At 38.6% G+C, this 20571-nt stretch overlaps 1 protein-coding gene across 15 annotated transcripts in view; it reads right to left on the bottom strand.

The window, feature by feature from the left end:
• The window catches only part of LOC139474225 (CUGBP Elav-like family member 2), a 230921-nt gene that overhangs the window by 3785 nt on the left and 206565 nt on the right, over positions 1 to 20571 (bottom strand). For 4 of the 15 annotated variants that reach the window (XM_071257131.1, XM_071257141.1, XM_071257142.1 and 1 more), the window contains 13 exons: positions 20455 to 20503; positions 19987 to 20118; positions 19420 to 19499; positions 15842 to 15979; positions 15508 to 15568; positions 14584 to 14667; positions 13540 to 13653; positions 11466 to 11540; positions 9918 to 10019; positions 7021 to 7248; positions 4450 to 4536; positions 1347 to 1451; positions 549 to 704 (listed from right to left, as the gene is read on the bottom strand). In XM_071257131.1, the coding sequence (XP_071113232.1) occupies positions 549 to 704; positions 1347 to 1451; positions 4450 to 4536; positions 7021 to 7248; positions 9918 to 10019; positions 11466 to 11540; positions 13540 to 13653; positions 14584 to 14667; positions 15508 to 15568; positions 15842 to 15979; positions 19420 to 19499; positions 19987 to 20118; positions 20455 to 20503 (1411 nt within the window). The remainder of the gene's footprint in view (positions 1 to 548; positions 705 to 1346; positions 1452 to 4449; positions 4537 to 7020; positions 7249 to 9917; positions 10020 to 11465; positions 11541 to 13539; positions 13654 to 14583; positions 14668 to 15507; positions 15569 to 15841; positions 15980 to 19419; positions 19500 to 19986; positions 20119 to 20454; positions 20504 to 20571) is intronic. The other 11 variants (XM_071257134.1, XM_071257133.1, XM_071257132.1 and 8 more) reach the window with 11 other exon arrangements.

Genomic DNA, 20571 nt, shown 5'->3' with positions numbered 1-20571 from the left:
AAGTCCTCAACATTAACAACTTTGGTAAACTCCACTACCACGGGTCTGGTGGTCACTGAGCAGGAACAATCGAGGTCAGTCGAGTTCCAGCCAGGATCATATTCTCTTGGCATGCATTAGGTTAACTCTGCACTGCAAACTGCAGCCAAGTTAGCATTAGCCTCCCACTGGATTTGTTTGTTTGTTTGTTTAAAGCCGCACTCGGCAATTTTCCAGCTATATGATGGCCATCAGTAAATTATCTAGTCTGGACCCAGACAATCCAGTAATTGGCACCATGAGCTTCGCTCGACGCAATTGGGATATAATGATACACATCAACCAAGTCAGGAAGTCTGACCACACGATGCATGGGTTGCTGAAGACTAATTCTCACCCGGATCTTCATGGATCACTGTAACTGTATTCTTAACTAAAGGATCATCATTAGCCAAGTCCTAAAGGAACTTGACTAGACTGGGACTAATGGTCAAAGTTTCACACAGTACTAAACAGCACCAGAGCTGTTCATCAAGACCAATATTGTCATCAAACATTTCATCACTTACCGAAGCACTTGCTGAGGTTGGTTTGTTTGTCAATGAAAACTTTAGCTGAGATCACATTTCCAAACGGCACAAACATCTGCATTAAATCATGGTCACTGAATTCTTGTGGGAGATGATAGATGAAGAGGTTGGCTCCTTCTGGGCCTGAAACCGAAGCTGCTTATGATATATCTACAGTATCTCACACACTTGTCAGCACAGCACAGCAGCCAGTGGAAAATGACATGTCTCACCTTGCACAGCAGAAATATGGATTAAACTTCAGACAGCTGGGTGAATCAATCTGTATGTGGGCAGGGAATGGATCTTCATGTTGCACTATTGGCAGTATTCTTTAGAATTTTACTACGTTTTTTTTAAATATACATTAATTCAAAACTTCAAAATTCAAATGACTATTACATGTTCAATTTACTGTCTATAAAACCATATTGACAGAAGCTTCATAAAATCACAATGATAGAGAATTAGTTTTACAAATTTGAAAACGAAGTTCACCAAAGACTAAAATGTGTTAATGAATGTTAAGTCTCTGCAAGAAATTTGTTTTTGAAGTGTAATCCACATACAGATAAAGCACAATGTAACAATGGCTAAAGCAGTGCAAGTTATTGCTTAAAGAAGTGCAGATTAATCACATTTGAAAGTTGAAAGAAATAGAAAAAGTTCACAAAGACAGAAGCTGTTGTCAGTAATATAAAAACATGAGGGAAATTACAGAAAATACCATCTACAACAAAAACCCTAATCTCGTTCCCACAACCCTTCTAGATTAAAATCTACCGGCATCTAATTTACCGTAATTTTTGGTGTAAAGTCCACAAAGCTGATACAAGGCCTTCCCTTGAAAGCTACTGCTGTGATCTTCCCCTGCACTAGCAGTGTAAAGTCCCCACTCTGTTCCTATAACACAACGGACACCACGTCAAACTACCACTCTTACATTCCCATCACCGTCAGTAGGGGGGGGGAGAGCAACACCTGTTTTGATCGCCCATCAGCATCTGTGTGGTGCACAACTCTCTTACGATCTCATCATCAGAGGGGGGAGAGACATACTGCTCATACACTCCCATCACCAACATTAAGTGGACACCCCTCTTACACTCCCACAACAGACACAAGGAGGGCCAAACAGGAAAATACCCACTCAAATAGGATCACCATCTTAACTTCTTTCACAGGGTGTGCTTGTGTTTACTAAGGCAGTAAATATTCAAAGAGAACATACATTTCCAAATATTGATACTATGGCAAAACAATCTTCTCTTTCTATAATCTTGCTGTCTTTTGACGATTTGCTTCTTGAGGAAAGTTCAACTGATTTAGCCACTATTTGCTATGGGCTGTTCAATAAGATGATAGGTAAAAACATTTATATTGGTCTCAAGAACCAACTATGAAAGATAAAGAAAGAAGATTGATAAGAGACATATAAGATGTTTGTTTAAATGTCAGGAACCTTAGGACACACCACTAATAACTTATGTAGGGACACAGTTGGATTAAGGGGAATTCACCAATATCAAGTGCAATGTAAGATGACCGAGCACTCTAATCATGGGTGTTCTACTACCTACCCATCAGCAACCTGAGGACACACCAATTTATGATTGAGATCATGGGGGTATAGAGTGGAATAAACCAATATTACGTGCATGATAAGCTGACGAAGCATCCTAGAAATGGTAGGTCTACTATCTCCCCATAAGCAACATGAGGACACTCCACCAATTATTGGTTAAATATACGGGGGTGGATAGAGGGGAGTAGACTGATATTGAGTCCTTGAAATAGAGTTATCTTATCAAAAAAATATATATCTACGAAATCAAAAACATAAAATCAAAATGGAACCCAGAACAATCCTTAATTTCAGGGACTAACCAAATCTGCAAAGCTTTAATTTGTTGGAATTTCCGTAATCGTGTCAATGGTAACTTTCATTTGTTTACATGCCACTGCTACTCGTACGGCATATTTCTGACCCCTCCCTGCAGCTGCCACCTCCCTTGGTATCCCTCCTCTCCCAAGTGTGGCACCAAGACTGTAGCTTTCTTGTGCTTTCAAGCTCTTTGTATTAAAATGATACAATTTCAAATGTTAGTGACTTTCCACTTCCAGTTGATCAACAAAATAACATCTTTTCCTATCAAGTACACACAATGACTCTCTTCTGAGAGAATTGCCTCTTATACCTTACTAGATTCCACTGAAAATGTATCTGTGAATGTTTAACATAGGGACACTTCCTGTTCCTGAAGTCTGAACACAGTATATTGTGTAATTGGGAGCTCCCACAGCTGGCATTCATAAAGCTCAGACAAGGGAGAGAGGGTTCCAGAGGTGTCAGTGGGGGTCACCCACATCAGCTGTAAACACCATTGGACAGAAGATTAACAGATTAAAACAAGACAGAATCTCGCTTGTGGGCCCCGCTGGTATGGACAGACCCTAGAATGAGGCAATCTAGGCTTGCCAAATCATTTCAGACTTTTATTTCTCTAGGGTCAGGGAGAGAGACTAAGAGGGTAGTGGCGAGGAACAACTGATATTGTGAGGTTGGAAGAATGATACACAACAAGAATGACAACCCTTGGACTACTTGGTTCATCACGCATGCTGAAGACTGAAGTCAGGGTAGGTACACAGTTTACAATTCAAACCTTTTGTCAAAGGAATTTCTCACAAGGAAATCAATGGACAATTCTAATGATCATGCTTGTAAGAAACCATATGAATACAATGTTCATTAACTAATGCCTGGTTTAAAAGGTTTCCCTGATGTTTAAAGACACCAACTAAAAGGGAATGATTAGTAATATTCCTTGTCAAGGGACAACGTAACTGTGTGAACTTTACAACTTTTAGAAAAAGGTTGCACAGAGATTTTATGTCACTTTAGGCACATGTAACTATGACACTGAGGATTAATGGGTTAAGTATATATCCATCTTTGGGACTTCACTTGGATCTCTGGCAGGATGAGCAATTACACCCCAAGAGAATTCAGAAAGTTGTGCCACAGAAGATATAATTGACAACAAATTTGATGTAAGAACGTGCATGTTTTCACTAGATACACTGCATTCCTCACAGAAGTAGACGCAAATAAAGAAAAAAAAACTATAAGAAAAACATTTAGCAAATCAAGTTCTTGCAAAAATAAAATACAGTAGTAATTTATTATTGCTATGTCTTCACAAAATATATGAGAATCTAATACTGGTTGTCACTGCCAAACCTCTACACAACCCATACTACCATTACAGCATTCAACATGATTTTACATGGATCCAGGGAACGCAGAGTCAACACATATTTATTTCGGGACAACATCTTCTGAAAATGAGGACGGAAAAGTTAGGGCTTTATGCTGGTAAAAGTTTGACACAGACTGGAACGTCGACCAGGTTGGCATAATTAAGCCTGCTCTAGTTGACCTTGCCAATGAGGAATGTTGTGTGTTTGTGTAGAGGAGAGCAAGGAAACAAGGCAGAGGGCTTTAACAGAACACAGTGAGTTATCCAAGCAGAGAGAAGCAGGGTGCTGGGAGAGCCACACAAGGAAAACCCCAAAATGCTACAGTGTTACAACAGTTCCACCAATGTCACTTGTTCTTCCTGACAACCACCCCACACTTCGATGTTAGTGTGCAACATGGTTAATACATAGGACGTCAGGGACAAACTTCATGTCTGTCATAAATTCACATTTTCACATACAGATGACAAATTATTCCATTCATCTGACATTGGCAACAGATTGAGATGCTTCTTAAGCTCAGGTACTCAAAAGTTAATATTGCAAGATGCTACTTCAGCAGTCTTGCAGCTATTTGCAGGAACCTTACATCAGTGAAGCATAGACTGCGAGAAGCACATCAAGAGAGGCAACTCACCTTCAGTCTGCTTCCCAGCGGGTGAGGCTGCAGCTTGCTGAAGCTGGGCTGCTGCAGTTGGACTGCTGAAAGCGTTGGGGAAAGATGCTGAAATGGAAAGGAACACATGCTTAATAACCTATTTGCTTACATGTACTAAGACTACTTAGAAGCTAAAAGGTAGAAGTGTGTTAGTTGTGATCAAATTAGGATAAATAAAGTGAAAATATAAACAGCAACTATGTGAAGTTTAAAAAGATGTCAAAAAGATATTTGTGAGTTGTGGCTAAATGTTTTTGTAATAATTAGAGTTCTGATAGAAGACCAATTGAAGCATAGGGCGTGTAAACAGCAAATGCATTATTTTCACATGTTTGCAAGCTGTTTATAAAACAGGTCTAAATTAAATCAGAACCACACACACTTTTTACTTCACTTTATGAGAGTGCTTCACATTTTACACAAGGTGATGAGTTTGACCAGCAACCAATGCTATCTGCTAATTATGTTTTACTTCTGAGGGTCTTGTCATGTACAGTCAGCGATACCAAGGTCATTACATGCATGACAATAATACTTAAAGATTAGTTACTCAATTAATATACATATTTCAGACAGTTAGATCTCAAACTCAAAGCATAAAAAAGTGACAAAAAGAAGCAAAAGCAAGACAAATGAACACAAAGAAACCCAGGACTTGACACATTAACAAAAAGCTGTGGAAAATGTAGGAGTTGCTTCCCTTTGACCCTGTATAGCTTTTGACTTGTGATGCCATTTATTTACAGGGTTTTTTTTCTTTAAAAATATGTGAATACACCAATAAATAAAATAACAATATATGTGATTTTTAAACTTGTAAAACAGTCATTTTCCTGAAAGAAGTCACTGAGATGGCCAAGGCTTGTCATGAGACTGCTCACACTCTTTTTGTGCTGAAATGTGTTTCTTGGACAAACAAGTTAAGTAACTACCTAAAAAAATACAAAATTCACCAAAGTACCAAATATGTTTGAACGCTTTTTCAAGTTTCTTCAAAACTACATACAAGACAGTTAATGATGTTTACATGTAAATAGTGGGGGAATCCAAATGGCAGACAGATCCACAGATATTATTACTGACAAATGTCAACATTCGCTTAAAGTCATAACCTTGTTTACTATATTGTGTTGTATATTCCAGACGAGTCCTGCATGCAAGGTTTCAATAAAATCAGTGAATCATTTAGCCTCTATACTGTACAAAACACAGACCCTACATGCTTATTCTTCAACCAGACACACAATGTGTAAGTTATGGGGGGGATGTGTATAAGACAACATGGTGCAGATGTTAACCAACAGGGGAAAACAAAAAAAGCATTCACAATGCATTCATGAAATCAAAATGAATAAAATGAAAAAAAAAATATAGAAAAGAAAAGTTCACTCAAACTGAAGTTGTCCTACATCTCAAGCTCCCATTAGCCTCCTTGATGAGCTTAACTATCAAACTCCTCAAAATGTTTTTATCAAACAAGGGACATAACCAAACTTATCAGCAAATCATCCTCCACACAAAGAATGTAGGTTATTGAAGTGTTGGTTTCAGACACAAAGCAGCTGATGCCACCATTCCAAGGATAAAATGCAGGCTGCTACTTTCAATAGCAGATGGCTAAGTCCGCCATGTTACCTCTCTCAGAACCGGAGCCAACTCTTCAACAGCATGAATGCCAGTTTTGTCAAATGTTAATCCAAAAGTTTCAATAGAATCAGGACGAGATATAAATGAACAAACCGATTATTACATTTCATCGACCAAACTATTAACAGAACATGCCACTTGAAAATTCCCCTAATATAAATCAAGATATTCCTCAATGACTGTCAACATCCGTATCAGCATCTCCTTAAGAGATGCCCCTATACCTGGCTCTGGCATATCAAGACCAACAGTGGAGAGTTGGTTCCGGATTCTTCCTTCTGCAATGTGGTAAGCAGAAGCCTGCAGCAGTTAGTGTGTGACTTGTTAGTTCAAACACAGCATAGCATAGACCTGCCACCTATCCTGCTTACACCTTCAGTACCTCTTCACACTGCCACACTAATCCTCCGCTGCCCAAACCCATGCATACACAGGAGTGTTCCTAACTACATGCTTCAGCCTTAGGTTCCCATGTGTGAAGGATTTGAAGCCAAGATTTTCAAAGACTTTCAGTGCATTATCAAGCCATTAGCATCTGTGTGAGCTTCACTCTGGATCCATGCTTCCAATTCAGCTTATAATCAATGGTAAAGATTCAATGCAGAATTAGTGATCACTCAAATATAGGTTGGCAATCTTGTTCCTTGCAGACATTGGTGCAAAATCCAAATCCGTTATTTCAGAAAAATTAACAGTTAGGTGCAGGAGAAAGACATATATTGAAATCAATGTATTCGTCTTCAATCGAACAGAAAAATAAAGGTTCAGGTTGTTTCTTCACTATCGGAGAGTTGACAGGTCGGCTGGGTGAGAGACAAAAACTACGAACAAGTGGACACGCGGATGTACGGACACTGACGGGCACACACCTGCAAAGTGAAAGTAGAAAATGAAGAAACGAACCTTTACCTTGAGTGATTAAACCTGACAAACCTGCGTATTGCTGGATACCAGTGTAGGCTTGGCTCAGGGCGTCAATGCCCTGGGGGTTGGAGGTGGAACCTAGGCCATTCATGCCGCCGTTGACACCCTGTGTGAGGGCAGAGATACCAGACATGTTGCTGGCTGACAGGCTAGGAATACCGATGCCACCCAAGGCAGTGCTGGTTGTTGTTGTGCCAGACATGCTGCCTGTGAAAAGAGAGAAAGTTTCGTAACAGGAACACCTTTACAAAAACAATGAGATGAATTATCCTGTCTCACTGTGAAATAAAACAAACTTTAATGGTCGACTAAATACCGGGGTATTTATGTGGTATGTTGACATAATAAAATTTGCAAATACACTTGTTTAAGGTATAAAAATTGTTATTGTATCTATGGTTATTGTGTCAAGGATGTTAAAAATATTTTTGCCTAAAATCCTTCGTAATTGGTATTGTGTTTCATGGTATTTCAGTAGAGCTTTAACCTTCTTAAGTCATTTAGATGTGTCTTTTACATAAGTAACTCCAAAACCATGCCCTTATATAACCATCAAAAGGTTACTATGCTAGTCTACATCCATGACTTGCATCAACTGTCAGAAAAGGAATCAAGTTGAAACTGATGACGTTTTCATCATTATTTATCATTATATAGTCAGTGCAACTACAACAGAGATTTTAACAACATGAAGGTAACAAAACATATCTATTGTTACTTTAACGCCCTTTTCCCGGGAGGATTTCCTTTCTAACGTCTCTTTACAGACAGTATCTATGATTGCTTAACATGGATAGACATGGAAAGTGATATATCTATTTTGTAAGTAATATGACTGGAATGAGCTATCACACCGATATCCTACAAGCCACCAAATATGGACACTAATCATACTCATCTCCCAATATGGACACTAATATACTGGACTGCCATTATGGACACTGTGTTATCATTCTCATTTGCCATTGTGAACACTAATATCATGTACTCATTTGCCATTATTGACACTTATATCATACTGGCCAGCCATCATGGACACTAATATCAAGATCATTTGCCGTTATGGACACTAACATCATGATAGGCTTTACTTAGAGATTGTTTGTTTGTTGTTTAAAGCTGCACTCAGCAATATTCCAGTTATATGATGGTGGTCTGTCAATAATCAAGTCTGGACCAGACAATCTAGTGATTGATATCATGAGCATCGATCTAAGCAATTGGGATACAATGACATGCATCAACCATGTCAGCGAGCACGACCACCTGATCCCGCTAGTCGCCTCTTGCGACAAGCATAGTTGCTTTTTACGGCAAGCATGGGTTGCTGACGACCTATTCTACCCCAAATCTTCACGGGTCGCATTACTTAAAAGTCGACGTATGACAATTTATCAGTTAAATAAACAAGTTGTTATCCATAAATTGTGTCTACTTTGCCATTGGTCAACTTTTAAGTAATGCGACCCTTGAAGATCTGGGGTAGAATAGGTCGTCAGCAACCCATGCTTGCCGTAAAAGGCGACTATGCTTGTCGTAAGAGGTGACAATTTATGGATAACAACTTCAGTTATTAAACAAGTTGTTATCCATAAATTGTGTCTACTTTGTAATATCATTTGCCATTATGGAGACTACTGTCCCACTGAAATACTTGTCTGCAATCATGGACACAGCATCATGGAGGAGGATCATGAAGTTGAATAGCCATGATAACTTAAACAGTTTAGGTTATTTTTTCACCTAATTAATTGTTATTGATAATGTAATGAGTTATTGTTACAATTCTCTGAGACAACATCAGACATGAGACAACACATTACCAAGTGGAGCTTGTGTGCATACACGCATGTGCTTCCCCTTGTATTGATGTAAAGATTCTCTATTACACATCAACGTCTAGTACATATCCCCTTGGTGCGTGTACACACAATATCTACATACTCCCTTACCAAAAGGTAAACCTTTTCCTTGTAATGCTGGGATAGAAAATAAATGTAGGTTCAGAAGAAAATAGGAGACAGAAATGAAAAAAATATTCAAACACCCAACATTTGTTTTCCTTTCATCTGATACTGGAAAAATCTGCATGACCTTGATGGCATCAGGATGGTTGTCAAAAGTTGTACAATACTGGATGCTACTAAAAACTTCACAAACTGATGGTCACATACAGATGTCGTAGTATCACCTCATATTATTGGCAATCTATTTTGTGGGTTCCTGTAACTCTAAATCTCATTTGTATGGACGCAACTACAAATTCTTAGATAGAAGTTGAGCTGTCACACTGAATACACTTTCATGGTAGGATCCCATCCAAATAGTCATTAGCAATATTCTTTACACATCAAACACGAAACTATCAAAATCAATTTCCATTAATAGATATTTGTTGAATTAATTTAGACAAAATGATTCAAAACTTATTGCAAATAGACTTGACCCTTACAAGAACCATGATTGATGGTCTATCTTGTTTTGTCCTTGATAAATAGTCTGGACGAGTCAATCCAGTGATTAACATTGGGAGTAATGACAATGACATGCATCAACCAAGTCTCCAAACCTCACCATCCGATCTGTTTAGTTGCCTATTACGACCAGCAAAGGTTTTGGGCAACTAATCTCAAATCGGAATCTACAGAGGCATTGTCTATGTAATAAGGATAATCATTTACTGCCTGATTGACATACTTAATAAAATGTGATACGAAGCGTATGACTTGATTCAAACTTGCTTTGACTGATGACAACTGCCCAAGTAAGCCTAGTGCTATATTGAGGAGCAGGGCACTTTGATCAAGTTAGGGAGTTCGTAATATTTGTGTCCGCAAGAACCAACCTGTACACCTACGTAGTCAACTTGTACCTACCATTGTAAATGCTGTTCCCCGTGGACATGGGCGTGCTGTTACTTGCTGCCGCCAACTGGTTTAATGTTGCTACGTTCTGTACACCCAGAGTGTTAAGTGTGCCTGCAACAGGAACAGAATCAGTATGAGTTTTTACTGAGGGATGAGTGAGTCAGTTGGGTTAAACACCGCTATTAATTATATCACAGCTTGCCAGTTTACTGTGGAAGAAAAGCCTGAAGTAATGCAGGTTTCTGACGTTTACCACTTTGGTGAAACCCACAAGCAAGGACATGGTGCTGGCAAACCTAGATAAAACATATTCGGGGTACTTAGGGATGAAGTGAAGTGACCCTTTCACAAACACATCCTAGGGTGTAGTTCATCTCACACAAACTGTATTTGTTCACTTTGGAGTGTGTGTGACTGCGTTGAGGCTTAATGTTGCTTTTGGTCAGAGCTAATAACCATGAGAACTTCAGTTCCTGAACTAGGATTTCTTGATTTTAGATATATGACAGGGCCTGTAAATAATCAAACAGCGTTAGAAATTGGCACTATTCCTATAGTCCTTGCCAAACTGCCCAATGGTAAAGGTATCATAAGGACTAGTTGAAATTTGCCCTTTTTAAGGGTTTTGCTATATGTTATCATTATAAGGACTAGTGGACGAAAACTGTTAGTTTCTAGCCCTGTCTAGTTTGGGGTAGACAAACCAGTAATTGACAGGTGAAGTAAAATGGGGCTCCGAGCTGACAAGTCTTTGTTTTAGACCCTTAATGCTGAGCGCCAGGCAGTTTAACGACAAGTACCACCTTGAATGTCTTTTGGTATGACAGGGCTGAAGATTGAACCCCCAACCTTCCACTCTCCATCAAGGCCGATGCTTTACCACTAGACCACAGAGGTGGTCTAATTAATATTACAAGCATCATCTCACACGTTAGAGTTATGATGACACTGAAGAGTTATGAACCAAGTCACTGAGTCTGACCATCTGATCCACTTAGTCGGCACTTACGACCAGCACCGGACGCTGGGAAGCTAGTTGAATCCCCATTAAATGCAACCTTCTCAATGAATGAACAATAATGAACTAGACAGGAATAGATTTAAAAGAAAACTCCCACTGTCCTTAAAAGACATGTTGAAATGGTTCCCTTGTGAGCAGATTGAACAGTTTCTCAGTTTCAAAGCATCTTAGCAGAAAGTAGGAGAAAAATCAAAATGAAAACAGACATTTGACTGCATATTCAAACCCACAAGCATGGGTATGGTGTTGACAAACCAATGACAATAATCAGCACAAATACCAACCCAGGATCAGCAGATCCTGGAACAAACAAGGGATGCAAATGCAACTCCACGTTGTTTCCTCTGCAATAATATTATGCAACTTCTTTGAGAGGAATCTTGAAGTGAAAATACAAAGTAAGGATAAGATATATGGATAAACAACTTCTTTATTACAATTGGGAGCGTCAACGCCCCTAATCATAAGAAAGAAGTTGTTGTTTCATGTATCTCTTCCTTAGTTAACGGGGTACAATCTACAGCATTATATCCTACCTGGGTTGTTCGCTAAGCTTGCCAGGGCAGCAATACCATGCAAGTTCTGTAAATGGACATTATTTTGGGCTTCTACTGAAACAGAAACATCATCGTTCTTTAACATCTTAAAAAGTAGGTTGAGATTAACTCCAAATTGATTGAGATTTTATTACAGGGCATATTATTGTTTTTCACAAAACTATTCTGCTTCCATCAGATCAACTTTTTTACTTCTCATTAAAAACATGATACACTAACAGTTATTTTTAAGTGTTGCAAAAGTAACTTCTTTTTGGAAGATTTAATTTTCATTGGGGTTTTTCAAATCATTTCATTGCAAAATTTTCGGTTTTAATTCACTGAAAAATAAACAAATGCCAAACCATAGCTGATCATAACAATGATATTAGATTATCATAACAAATAACAGCTAAATGATGTCAAATAGTCAACAAAAACTTTGCAATCAGGAACTTAGTAAGATAACTTCAGAAGGAGCTTTTTCAGTAGTGTTAACTGCATTTCACTGTGCTGTAAGCCAGATGGAGTTATCTCCCATTAAGCTCAAGCCGTGAATTAGAGTTTGTTATGGTTCCACGTGAGAGAGGACATTTCTAGTGTACTGTCACCTTCAACTATACAGAGGGGTGAGAATTGTAGTAGAACTCAAGGATTAAACCCTGTCAGATGATGTCTACAGTGACAAGAGCTGTGGATAGCCTACATCAGATGACTGCCGATATCAGCTGGACATATTGTCGATGTCAATTAAAATGAACACATCAGCTGACATGGTATATTGTAAAGAGATAGGTACTAATATCACAAAATCTGAGTTATTTCCTAACTGGTAGATTCATGCACAACCAAAGTGGTCATATTAACACAAAGGCAGTCTGCACTGTCCAGATGACATTTCTCATGCAAGGTACAGCAAATGTTACACACAGCTGCAATAGAACATTATTTACACTTGGAGGAACTGGAAGTGTTATGTCTTCATGCATATATCACAAACAAAGAAAAGCTGGCAACAATCTCAACAACAAACTGTAGAGTAAGTAACTAAGTGCCAATACACACTAAAGAAAGCCCTTCAACACTGGGCCGGTAACTCAGCAAACCGGGATGTGTCGTCCGGTGTGAAATAAGCTCAACAGAAGATGTGAGGCTACAAGAGATTGTGATCCACAGCAAACTGCAGTGAACTAAACCACGAGAAGGAACGCTACGTGCAATTTACACAGTCAATGTCAGGGCAGAGGGAGACAACTGCTGGTACACACTAGGAAATATTTCAGGACTTTAGATCAAGTTGAAACAGAAACTGAAACCAGTCACGCTTCCAGTTCCTATCCATTACATCAAACTTAGTGAAGTATTATTAAAATGATTAGGCTCACTGAAACATCTGGATCCAGTTTTGATCCAGTATGTGACTAAATTACAGAATTGGTATCAAAGACATTTTTTCAAAACTTACATTATTGCACATAAGATACATTACTCTTATACAGCAAACACAAAATATACAAAACTATAGCATATTCAGAGTAGATAGCATATATCAATCTGTTCCAAAACCTTACAAGACTACTAGCCCAAACATGGCTCTTTGAATAAGTTTCTTTAGAATGTATTGTTATATGGAAATATTAGCTCAGTTTAGAATATCGAACAGAATTTTACTAGACTCAGGCTATGGGTTACTGGCTAAAGTCTCAGACCGTATATGGCATATATATATATGTCCAAAACATACAGCATATTCACTCTATGTGGTATATACATAATGCATACAGCATATTCAGAGACTATATCATATAGGACATGATATACATAGTGAATATGGCGTAGACATCAACCGAGTATACATATACAATACACACAGCATATACAGCCACAATGCAGCTAAGCGCCAGTTGCCCCGATCGGCTCTCCCTGCTCTGACATGGACATTGTTGGAGTACAATATGAACAGATAATAAAAAGAAGGAGCAAGAGTTTCAGCTGCAGCATGCACAACACAACCAATGTGGTAGGCTGCGGGCGGAGGGCTTCAGGCCGACGATGGACCACCGACCAGGTATACCTGAGGAACTGTTGTTTGAATTTGAGGTTGTGCTAGTCTGCATGGGGCTACAGTTGTTGTTACTTGACATGGAGCCACTGCCTGTACTTAGGCTTGCCAGTGCTGCCAGCAATCCTGTGGCACACCCACACAAAATAAGAGTCAGTCAAAAAAAACCAAAATTAGCTGGAAAAGTCATCTCAAAGCAAAATAAAATAGAATTCTTGCACTACACATTGAAACGCATTCACGTGAGATACGACTTCTTGGTGCTGGAAGAAGCTAAAGTCTTGACACATTAAGTGGAATTCAATTAACTTGTATTTGACCCTTGACAATCAACTTCGCTGCAACATTCAATGTGTTCATTTACTTAAAACAAAACAGTATTTCATTAACTTGTTTCTTTTTTCATAACCAATCTTATCAATCCAAAGCTAAGATTTTGTAAACCGATAAAAAACATCCGAAGATGACTGAATTATATATATCAAGAAAAAAAATAAATCACTCACACCAGACCACAAAACTTGGGGAAAGGGTCACACAATTTTACAAATACCACTGTAATTTTTCAGGCATGGAAAAAATATTTCTACCATAGAGAAATAAATGATAAATCATAAAATGAAATTCAGGACACACCAATCACTCGAGGGTAAAGAAAGTAGACCACAGTATCTGGTCAGGGGAGATCACTCAGACGACTTTTGAAGAACTTATAAATAGGGACACACTGGTCAAACATGCAGAATGTTCTTAAAATCCATCTTGACACGAATGAATCTATTCACATTAAAACTGACAAGATAGCATACTAACTATTAGGTATTCAACTACCATCATGTCATAATATTTATTAGTAAGCAATGTCATGAGTTTTCCCATGCCACAAGCCGTCACATGACATTGATCTTGCGTCTTCTCACACCTTATTAGAGTACAACTGAAACAAGAGAAACTGGGTGCTTTCAACTCAAATTGTACAGTATGCAAGGTGCTGAAACAAGGTTAAGAAACATCCATTCCAGTGTGAAGACCAGGCATGACGAGGATGCAACCTACCTGGGTTATTGCCCGCTGCGGCTGCTGCTGCTGCGGCCACGAGCTGCTGAACTCCCAGGTTGTTGATGCCGGAGTTACAATGCTCTGGAACAACAACAGCAATTCCAACTGATTCACTGACTAGTTTGAAAATACTAGACCTTGACATCTTACAAGAATCAGTTCAATTACAATCAAAGTCCAGCATGTATAATACCAGCAATATATCTACTGGTAGTTTATTGTATTAATAAGCTTTGTACTCAACATGTTTATATTATCCTGGTGTTGACTTGACTTATACCAAGCTTTACACACACAAATATACTCAGGTTTTGCTAAATGGTGTTATCAACACCAAACATCAACATAGCCACGTAAGGTACATAGGCTCTACTGGCTAAGACAGGGATACTACATACCTACATAAGATACATAGGCCTTACTGCGTCAAGATAGGTAACCACATACCTATGTCAGGTAAATAGGCCCTACAGGCTAAAACTAGGGTAACTTCATACCTATATCAGGTACATAGGCCTTACTGCCTCAGGATAGGGTTTCTACATAACGTACAAAGGGGCCCTACTGCCTCAAGATAAGGTGACCACATCCTATGTCAGATACATAGGTTGGTTGGTTGGTTTGTTGTTTAACACCGCACTCAGCAATATTCCCGCTACATGACGGCGGTCTGTAAATAATAAAGTCTGGACCAGACAATCCAGTGATTGATATCATGAGCATAGATCCACGCAATTGGGATCGATGACATGTATCAACCAAGTCAGCGAGCCTGACCACCCGATCCCGTTAGTCACCTTTTACGACAAGCATAGTTGCCTTTTACGGCAAGCATGGGTTGCTGAAGACCTATTCTACCCCGGTATCTTTACGGGTACAGATACATAGGCCCTACTGCCTCAAGATAAGGTGACCACATACCCATGTTGCCAAGGTTATTCAACATCCCCAAGTTCCCTGCTGCAGCTGCTTGTTGTAGTAACTGAAAATGAAATCAAAGTGTTCAAAACTGCTCTTGTCTAAAGTTTGCATCAAGCAACATCTTGAATGTGTTAAATCATTAATTATTACCATAATTACTAGCATAGAATATGCATTTATAATGCATTGTATCAAACTCAAGAAGTTCCTATATGACACGCTTTCCCAATCTCACTAAACAATATTTGCCAAAGTGTCAGTAATAGACAAAAGTGTTTTAAAGATTTCAGCCAGAGTATAACCCAAGTGGGCCATCATTGAGCGCCCTACTTACAGCTAAATACTGAGGCCCCAGTGCGCCCAATCCGCCAAGTGACAGGTTCCACAAATTTGTTGTCATCTGCTGCATTTTCTTGGCCTCTTTTTCTTTCTGTGTATCAGCAAACTTAACAACGATCGGTGAGGAACAACCCTGCAACAGACAAACAAAATGAATCAAACACCATCACTGACACCTCAAGATTAGCTTATTTCTCACACAAATGAGAACTGGCACTGAACATTCCCTTCATCAAACTAAATACCATTCATCTTAATAATTGCAGTGTAAAGGCAATTTACATGTTAAACTCAACTAGCACTTCTCAACAACCATTCATTCTTCATGCCAAATCAATTAAGACAAATCCTGTCTGTAGGAGGTTTTCGTTGGTTTGTACATCTATTTCAGGAATCTGGTAGAAACGTGTTCCTGGTAGACACTGCACTAATTTCCTGTAACTGCTTGCGTCACTCTCCTCAGTAAGACACATGCACCCAAGAACCAGTATTTACACAGCTTTTGTAGCCACTCAGCAGTCATAAATATTGCGTACAACTTGGTATATGATTTCAAATAGATAGTACACTCACTGTGTAAAGGATTACTTATGGCAGGCAGTACATGCAACTGCCGTACACAAACACTTCTTGACTATTCAAAGCAAACAAACCCATGTTTTTTAAACAACAAACATAAGCACGAGAAGTATGTTTTTCTGACAGGATATTTTTGTAATACTCTTCATTTACAAGTCACAAAGTATATATCTTACATTTATCTTTAACTAACATCAAACAATGCTATCCCATACCGAAAGGAACTGTTCTTTTAGTCTTCACTCTTCTACATTCAATCAAGAAGATAATACATGCCCAATTTTCTATTTGTAAGAGAATATTGAACTTCCTACTGACAAGTATGCAACACAGTTCAGAAAGGCCCAAGGAAGACACAGCTTTTCACAACCAGTCCAAGCCAAATACAACTCCAAAATGAAAACACTACGACTTGACATTGTATTCATTAGGTGAATGAGCGAGTATGATTTTATGACGCTTTTAGCAATATTCCATCAATATAATGGCGGAGGACACCAGAAATGGGCTTCACACATTGTACCCATGTCAGGATTTGAATCCGGGTCTTCGGCGTGACGAGCGAACGCTTTAACCACTAGGCTACCCGACCGCCCCTTATATCCATAACAGAGCACCTTAATGACTGTAAAGTGGGGGACATACATTTCTCATTTTAATGATTTATATGTGAACACTGATGTTACAGAATTGAATGGAATCACATAAAATCATTTAACCACTAGGCTACCTGACCGCACTGTATTCATCAGGGTGAATAAGGCGTTTAAGGCAAAATGTGAAAGTGAAGAATTTTTCAATGCCAAATGAAAAATACAACAACTCTGTTCAAGGCAGCTGTTCATTTCAACAATGTTCAAAGGTCTTTGTGGCCCAGCATCAACCCTGATTAAAGACACCAAACTACAGTCAAACTCATCCACAATTCATGATCTTCAAACCTGACAAATTATTCAAAATTACAACTTTTCACTAGTTCCTACTGGCTTCATTTAACCATGCAAATATAGCAGTGATTCTTGAAGCTGGGTCATTGGACTGAAAACAATATGGGTCCTCTGGCAATACCATGACATGGGGGTACAAGTGTGTATGGGGACACATTCTACACCAGGTCCCCACATGGTCATCGGATGACACCGGGCTGTGAAGACACATGAACTGATCACCGAATGTGACCACTCGATCCATTAAGTCTCTGCTGAGACAAGCATTGGTTGTTGGGGACCAATTCTAACCTAGAATCGCCACAAGGCTTAACCAATAATTATCAACATGAATCTGAAGCTCCAACATTGCTGAAATGATACAACCATAGACTTGGGCTGCTAGCTATACTTTGTTACTTTAACAAGGAATTCCTCTTAAGAAAACACGTGTCTGCATAACCCGCCTCAGTGCCCATAATCATGTTTCAGTTTGTATGCAGTGTCTCCTCATTGGCAGAAGCTAGAAGCATCATTTCAGACCTTGTGCTTCTGTGGTTAGTACAAGATACTAACAGTTCCTGCTCAACAATATTAGGCTCAGAGCCTTGTTACTGGGAAATCACAGCAACTATGTAGAAACATCGGAATGGCGTTATCATTCAGAGTGTATGTACCCTCTGCTAATGACCATGACAGAACCCACAGCAGGGCACCATTCACAGACACCAAATGTTTCTCCTGGTGTTTCCATTATCAGCATAAGATTGCTCCAGAAGTTCCTGAAACTCAATCTACTGAGGCTTTTGCCCTGATCTGTTTACTTGGATTTTTATGAGATTATCGTGACTCTCTTCACAGTTGGCCATGACTTTTCCTTTCATACCCCACATAAAACATTATTTATGACTCCAAATAGTTAGACATTTTCGGTTCTATTTCAAGCTGAGAAAAAACCAGAAATAACCCATTTTTACACTCTCAGTGCAATAAAGCCAAATAACAGATGAAAGCTTTGACACTTTCACTATTGCAATGTATTCGATTCATACCCCACATAAAACATTATTTATGACTCCAAATAGTTGACATTTTCGGTTCTATTTCAAGCTGAGCAAAAAACAGAAATAACCCATTTTTAAACTCTCAGTGCAATAAAGTCAAACTACAGATGAAATCTTTGACACTTTCACTATTGCAATGTATTGGATTAGTGAGGAAGTAATTGAGTATGAATTTTTAAAAAAACATTATTCCAAAACCCATTCATACTTAAGCCAACTGGTTTTCCATAACTGTATAGCATATCTCTGCAAGCAGCCTTCACTGGCAGGCTCTGGTGCCAGAGATACACATCAGCACGACTGTCACTATTGTAAATACACACAGATGCAGGGACCACCAAATACACACTTATGGTGCTTTATAAACAGGTTGTGGTACTGCAAAGCTGCAGACTGACCAGAAACTAGATACATTTGAATATGTTAAGGCCAAGTAACTCAATACCAAGATGAAAATGTATGACTATAACCTGTTTTATGGGAAACATGCTAGATATGAGTAAAAATGTATATATAAAAAAAATCAAAATGATATTGGGATTGATGTAAGGTGCATTAATAGTGTCTGTGGTGTTGAGTTGTGGGCTTCATAAGTGGCCTATGTCATGATCATGATAACGCCATTACATTGTCAAGACTACCAGAAACAATTACCTACACCCTTGGAAATTCCACAAGTCCGCTAGCCCGGGACAACTAAATTGTGCTGAGGACAAGTAATAATCCAATGATGGTAGTCCTCACTGACTAGCATTTGTGGGCAATAATTCTGAACCAGTTCTCAATGCTCCAACTATGCTACAATTTCGAAGAAACTGACAAAAAACGTAACCATAGATAACATTTTTGTTTCATTCATTTTGGACTAGTATTTACATAAAATAACTCGACTTTGGGATAAAACTAGCTAGTCTAGATGTTACTATTCTTGGACTGGTGTCCATGTCTATCCCTCAAACAGGTTCAGCCATGGCTCAACAGATTTGCTGAATAAAATCACATACCTCCATAGTCTGTGAGTGATGCATGCTCTTGATAGCATTCTGTGCACTGTGGCGATTGGCATATGTAACAAATGCACAACCTGGAACAAAGAGATGACAATGCAACACACACACGAAACAGAGGCTATCTACCTGTCCTACAGACATACACGACATCACAATCCTCATCGAAGAATAGAATGAACAGAGCGCCCATAACTTCACCAAAGTACTCCACAGTATCATATGTAAGTCAGGAGGAAAAGAATTTAATAATATATGTCAATCTTTTCTTTCAGTCGATTTGTTAATAACATGGAGCATCCAAAGTTTAACTTATTCTATGAAACAAATTCTTATTCAATTGAGATTTTCGGACAAGAGGTAGACTGAATATTTACAAGAAGCTAAATTAAAATCATTACCCAGTGTGCAAAAACATAACTTTTCTTTCTCATCTCTTAATGAGAACATGAGTATGAACTTTCTGAAACATATTTCCATTTCCAAGGATTTTCTTTTCTTATAGTAACGTATTTGATTTAGCTGCTTTGAAGTGGTAGCGTGATTTTTCTACCCCTTACTCACCTCGACTAGCACCATTTGCATCTCGTAACACTGTACAATCCTCTATCGTACCAAAGGGAGCAAACATCATCCGTATATCATTTTCACTTAATTTTTTAGACACCATCCCCACAAAAAGTTTTCGTTCTTCTACTGAAATGGAATAAGAGGCTGGAATTCTTTCCAAACAAAACAAGACACACATTACATAAAAACATGCATAACATGTGATACACCATCAAAAAATTATTTTCCAAGTTTTTATCCTCTTAATCTATATATGGCCATGTATGGCTTATTTTTTAAAATTCCTTACAGAAATGTGTTTATGTTGCATTTAAATTTAACTTTAGCTGCCTCAACATATATAGAAGACATGGCAGAATTCCTTAACAAGATCGTGATGCATTATAAGGAAAGAAACATGACAGGTCATGAGCCTTTGTTAATCAAATGCTCTGTACAAATGAGTAAGAGCCTTCAACCCACCGTTTCTTTTCTCACTGTCGGCTGGTTTCATCTGTATAGGATGATGCATCTGCAAATAAAAAAGTGGCTTTAAAATTTTTATATCACGTTTCTGTTTCCAGAAGTGATCATAGGAAT

This window comes from Haliotis cracherodii, unplaced genomic scaffold (genome assembly GCF_022045235.1).
Source record: "Haliotis cracherodii isolate W230 unplaced genomic scaffold, xgHalCrac1.p SCAF_3, whole genome shotgun sequence".
Classification (NCBI taxonomy): domain Eukaryota; kingdom Metazoa; phylum Mollusca; class Gastropoda; order Lepetellida; family Haliotidae; genus Haliotis; species Haliotis cracherodii.
The sequence above is the reverse complement of the archived record's forward strand: the minus strand, read 5'-3'. Positions and strand labels throughout refer to the sequence as shown.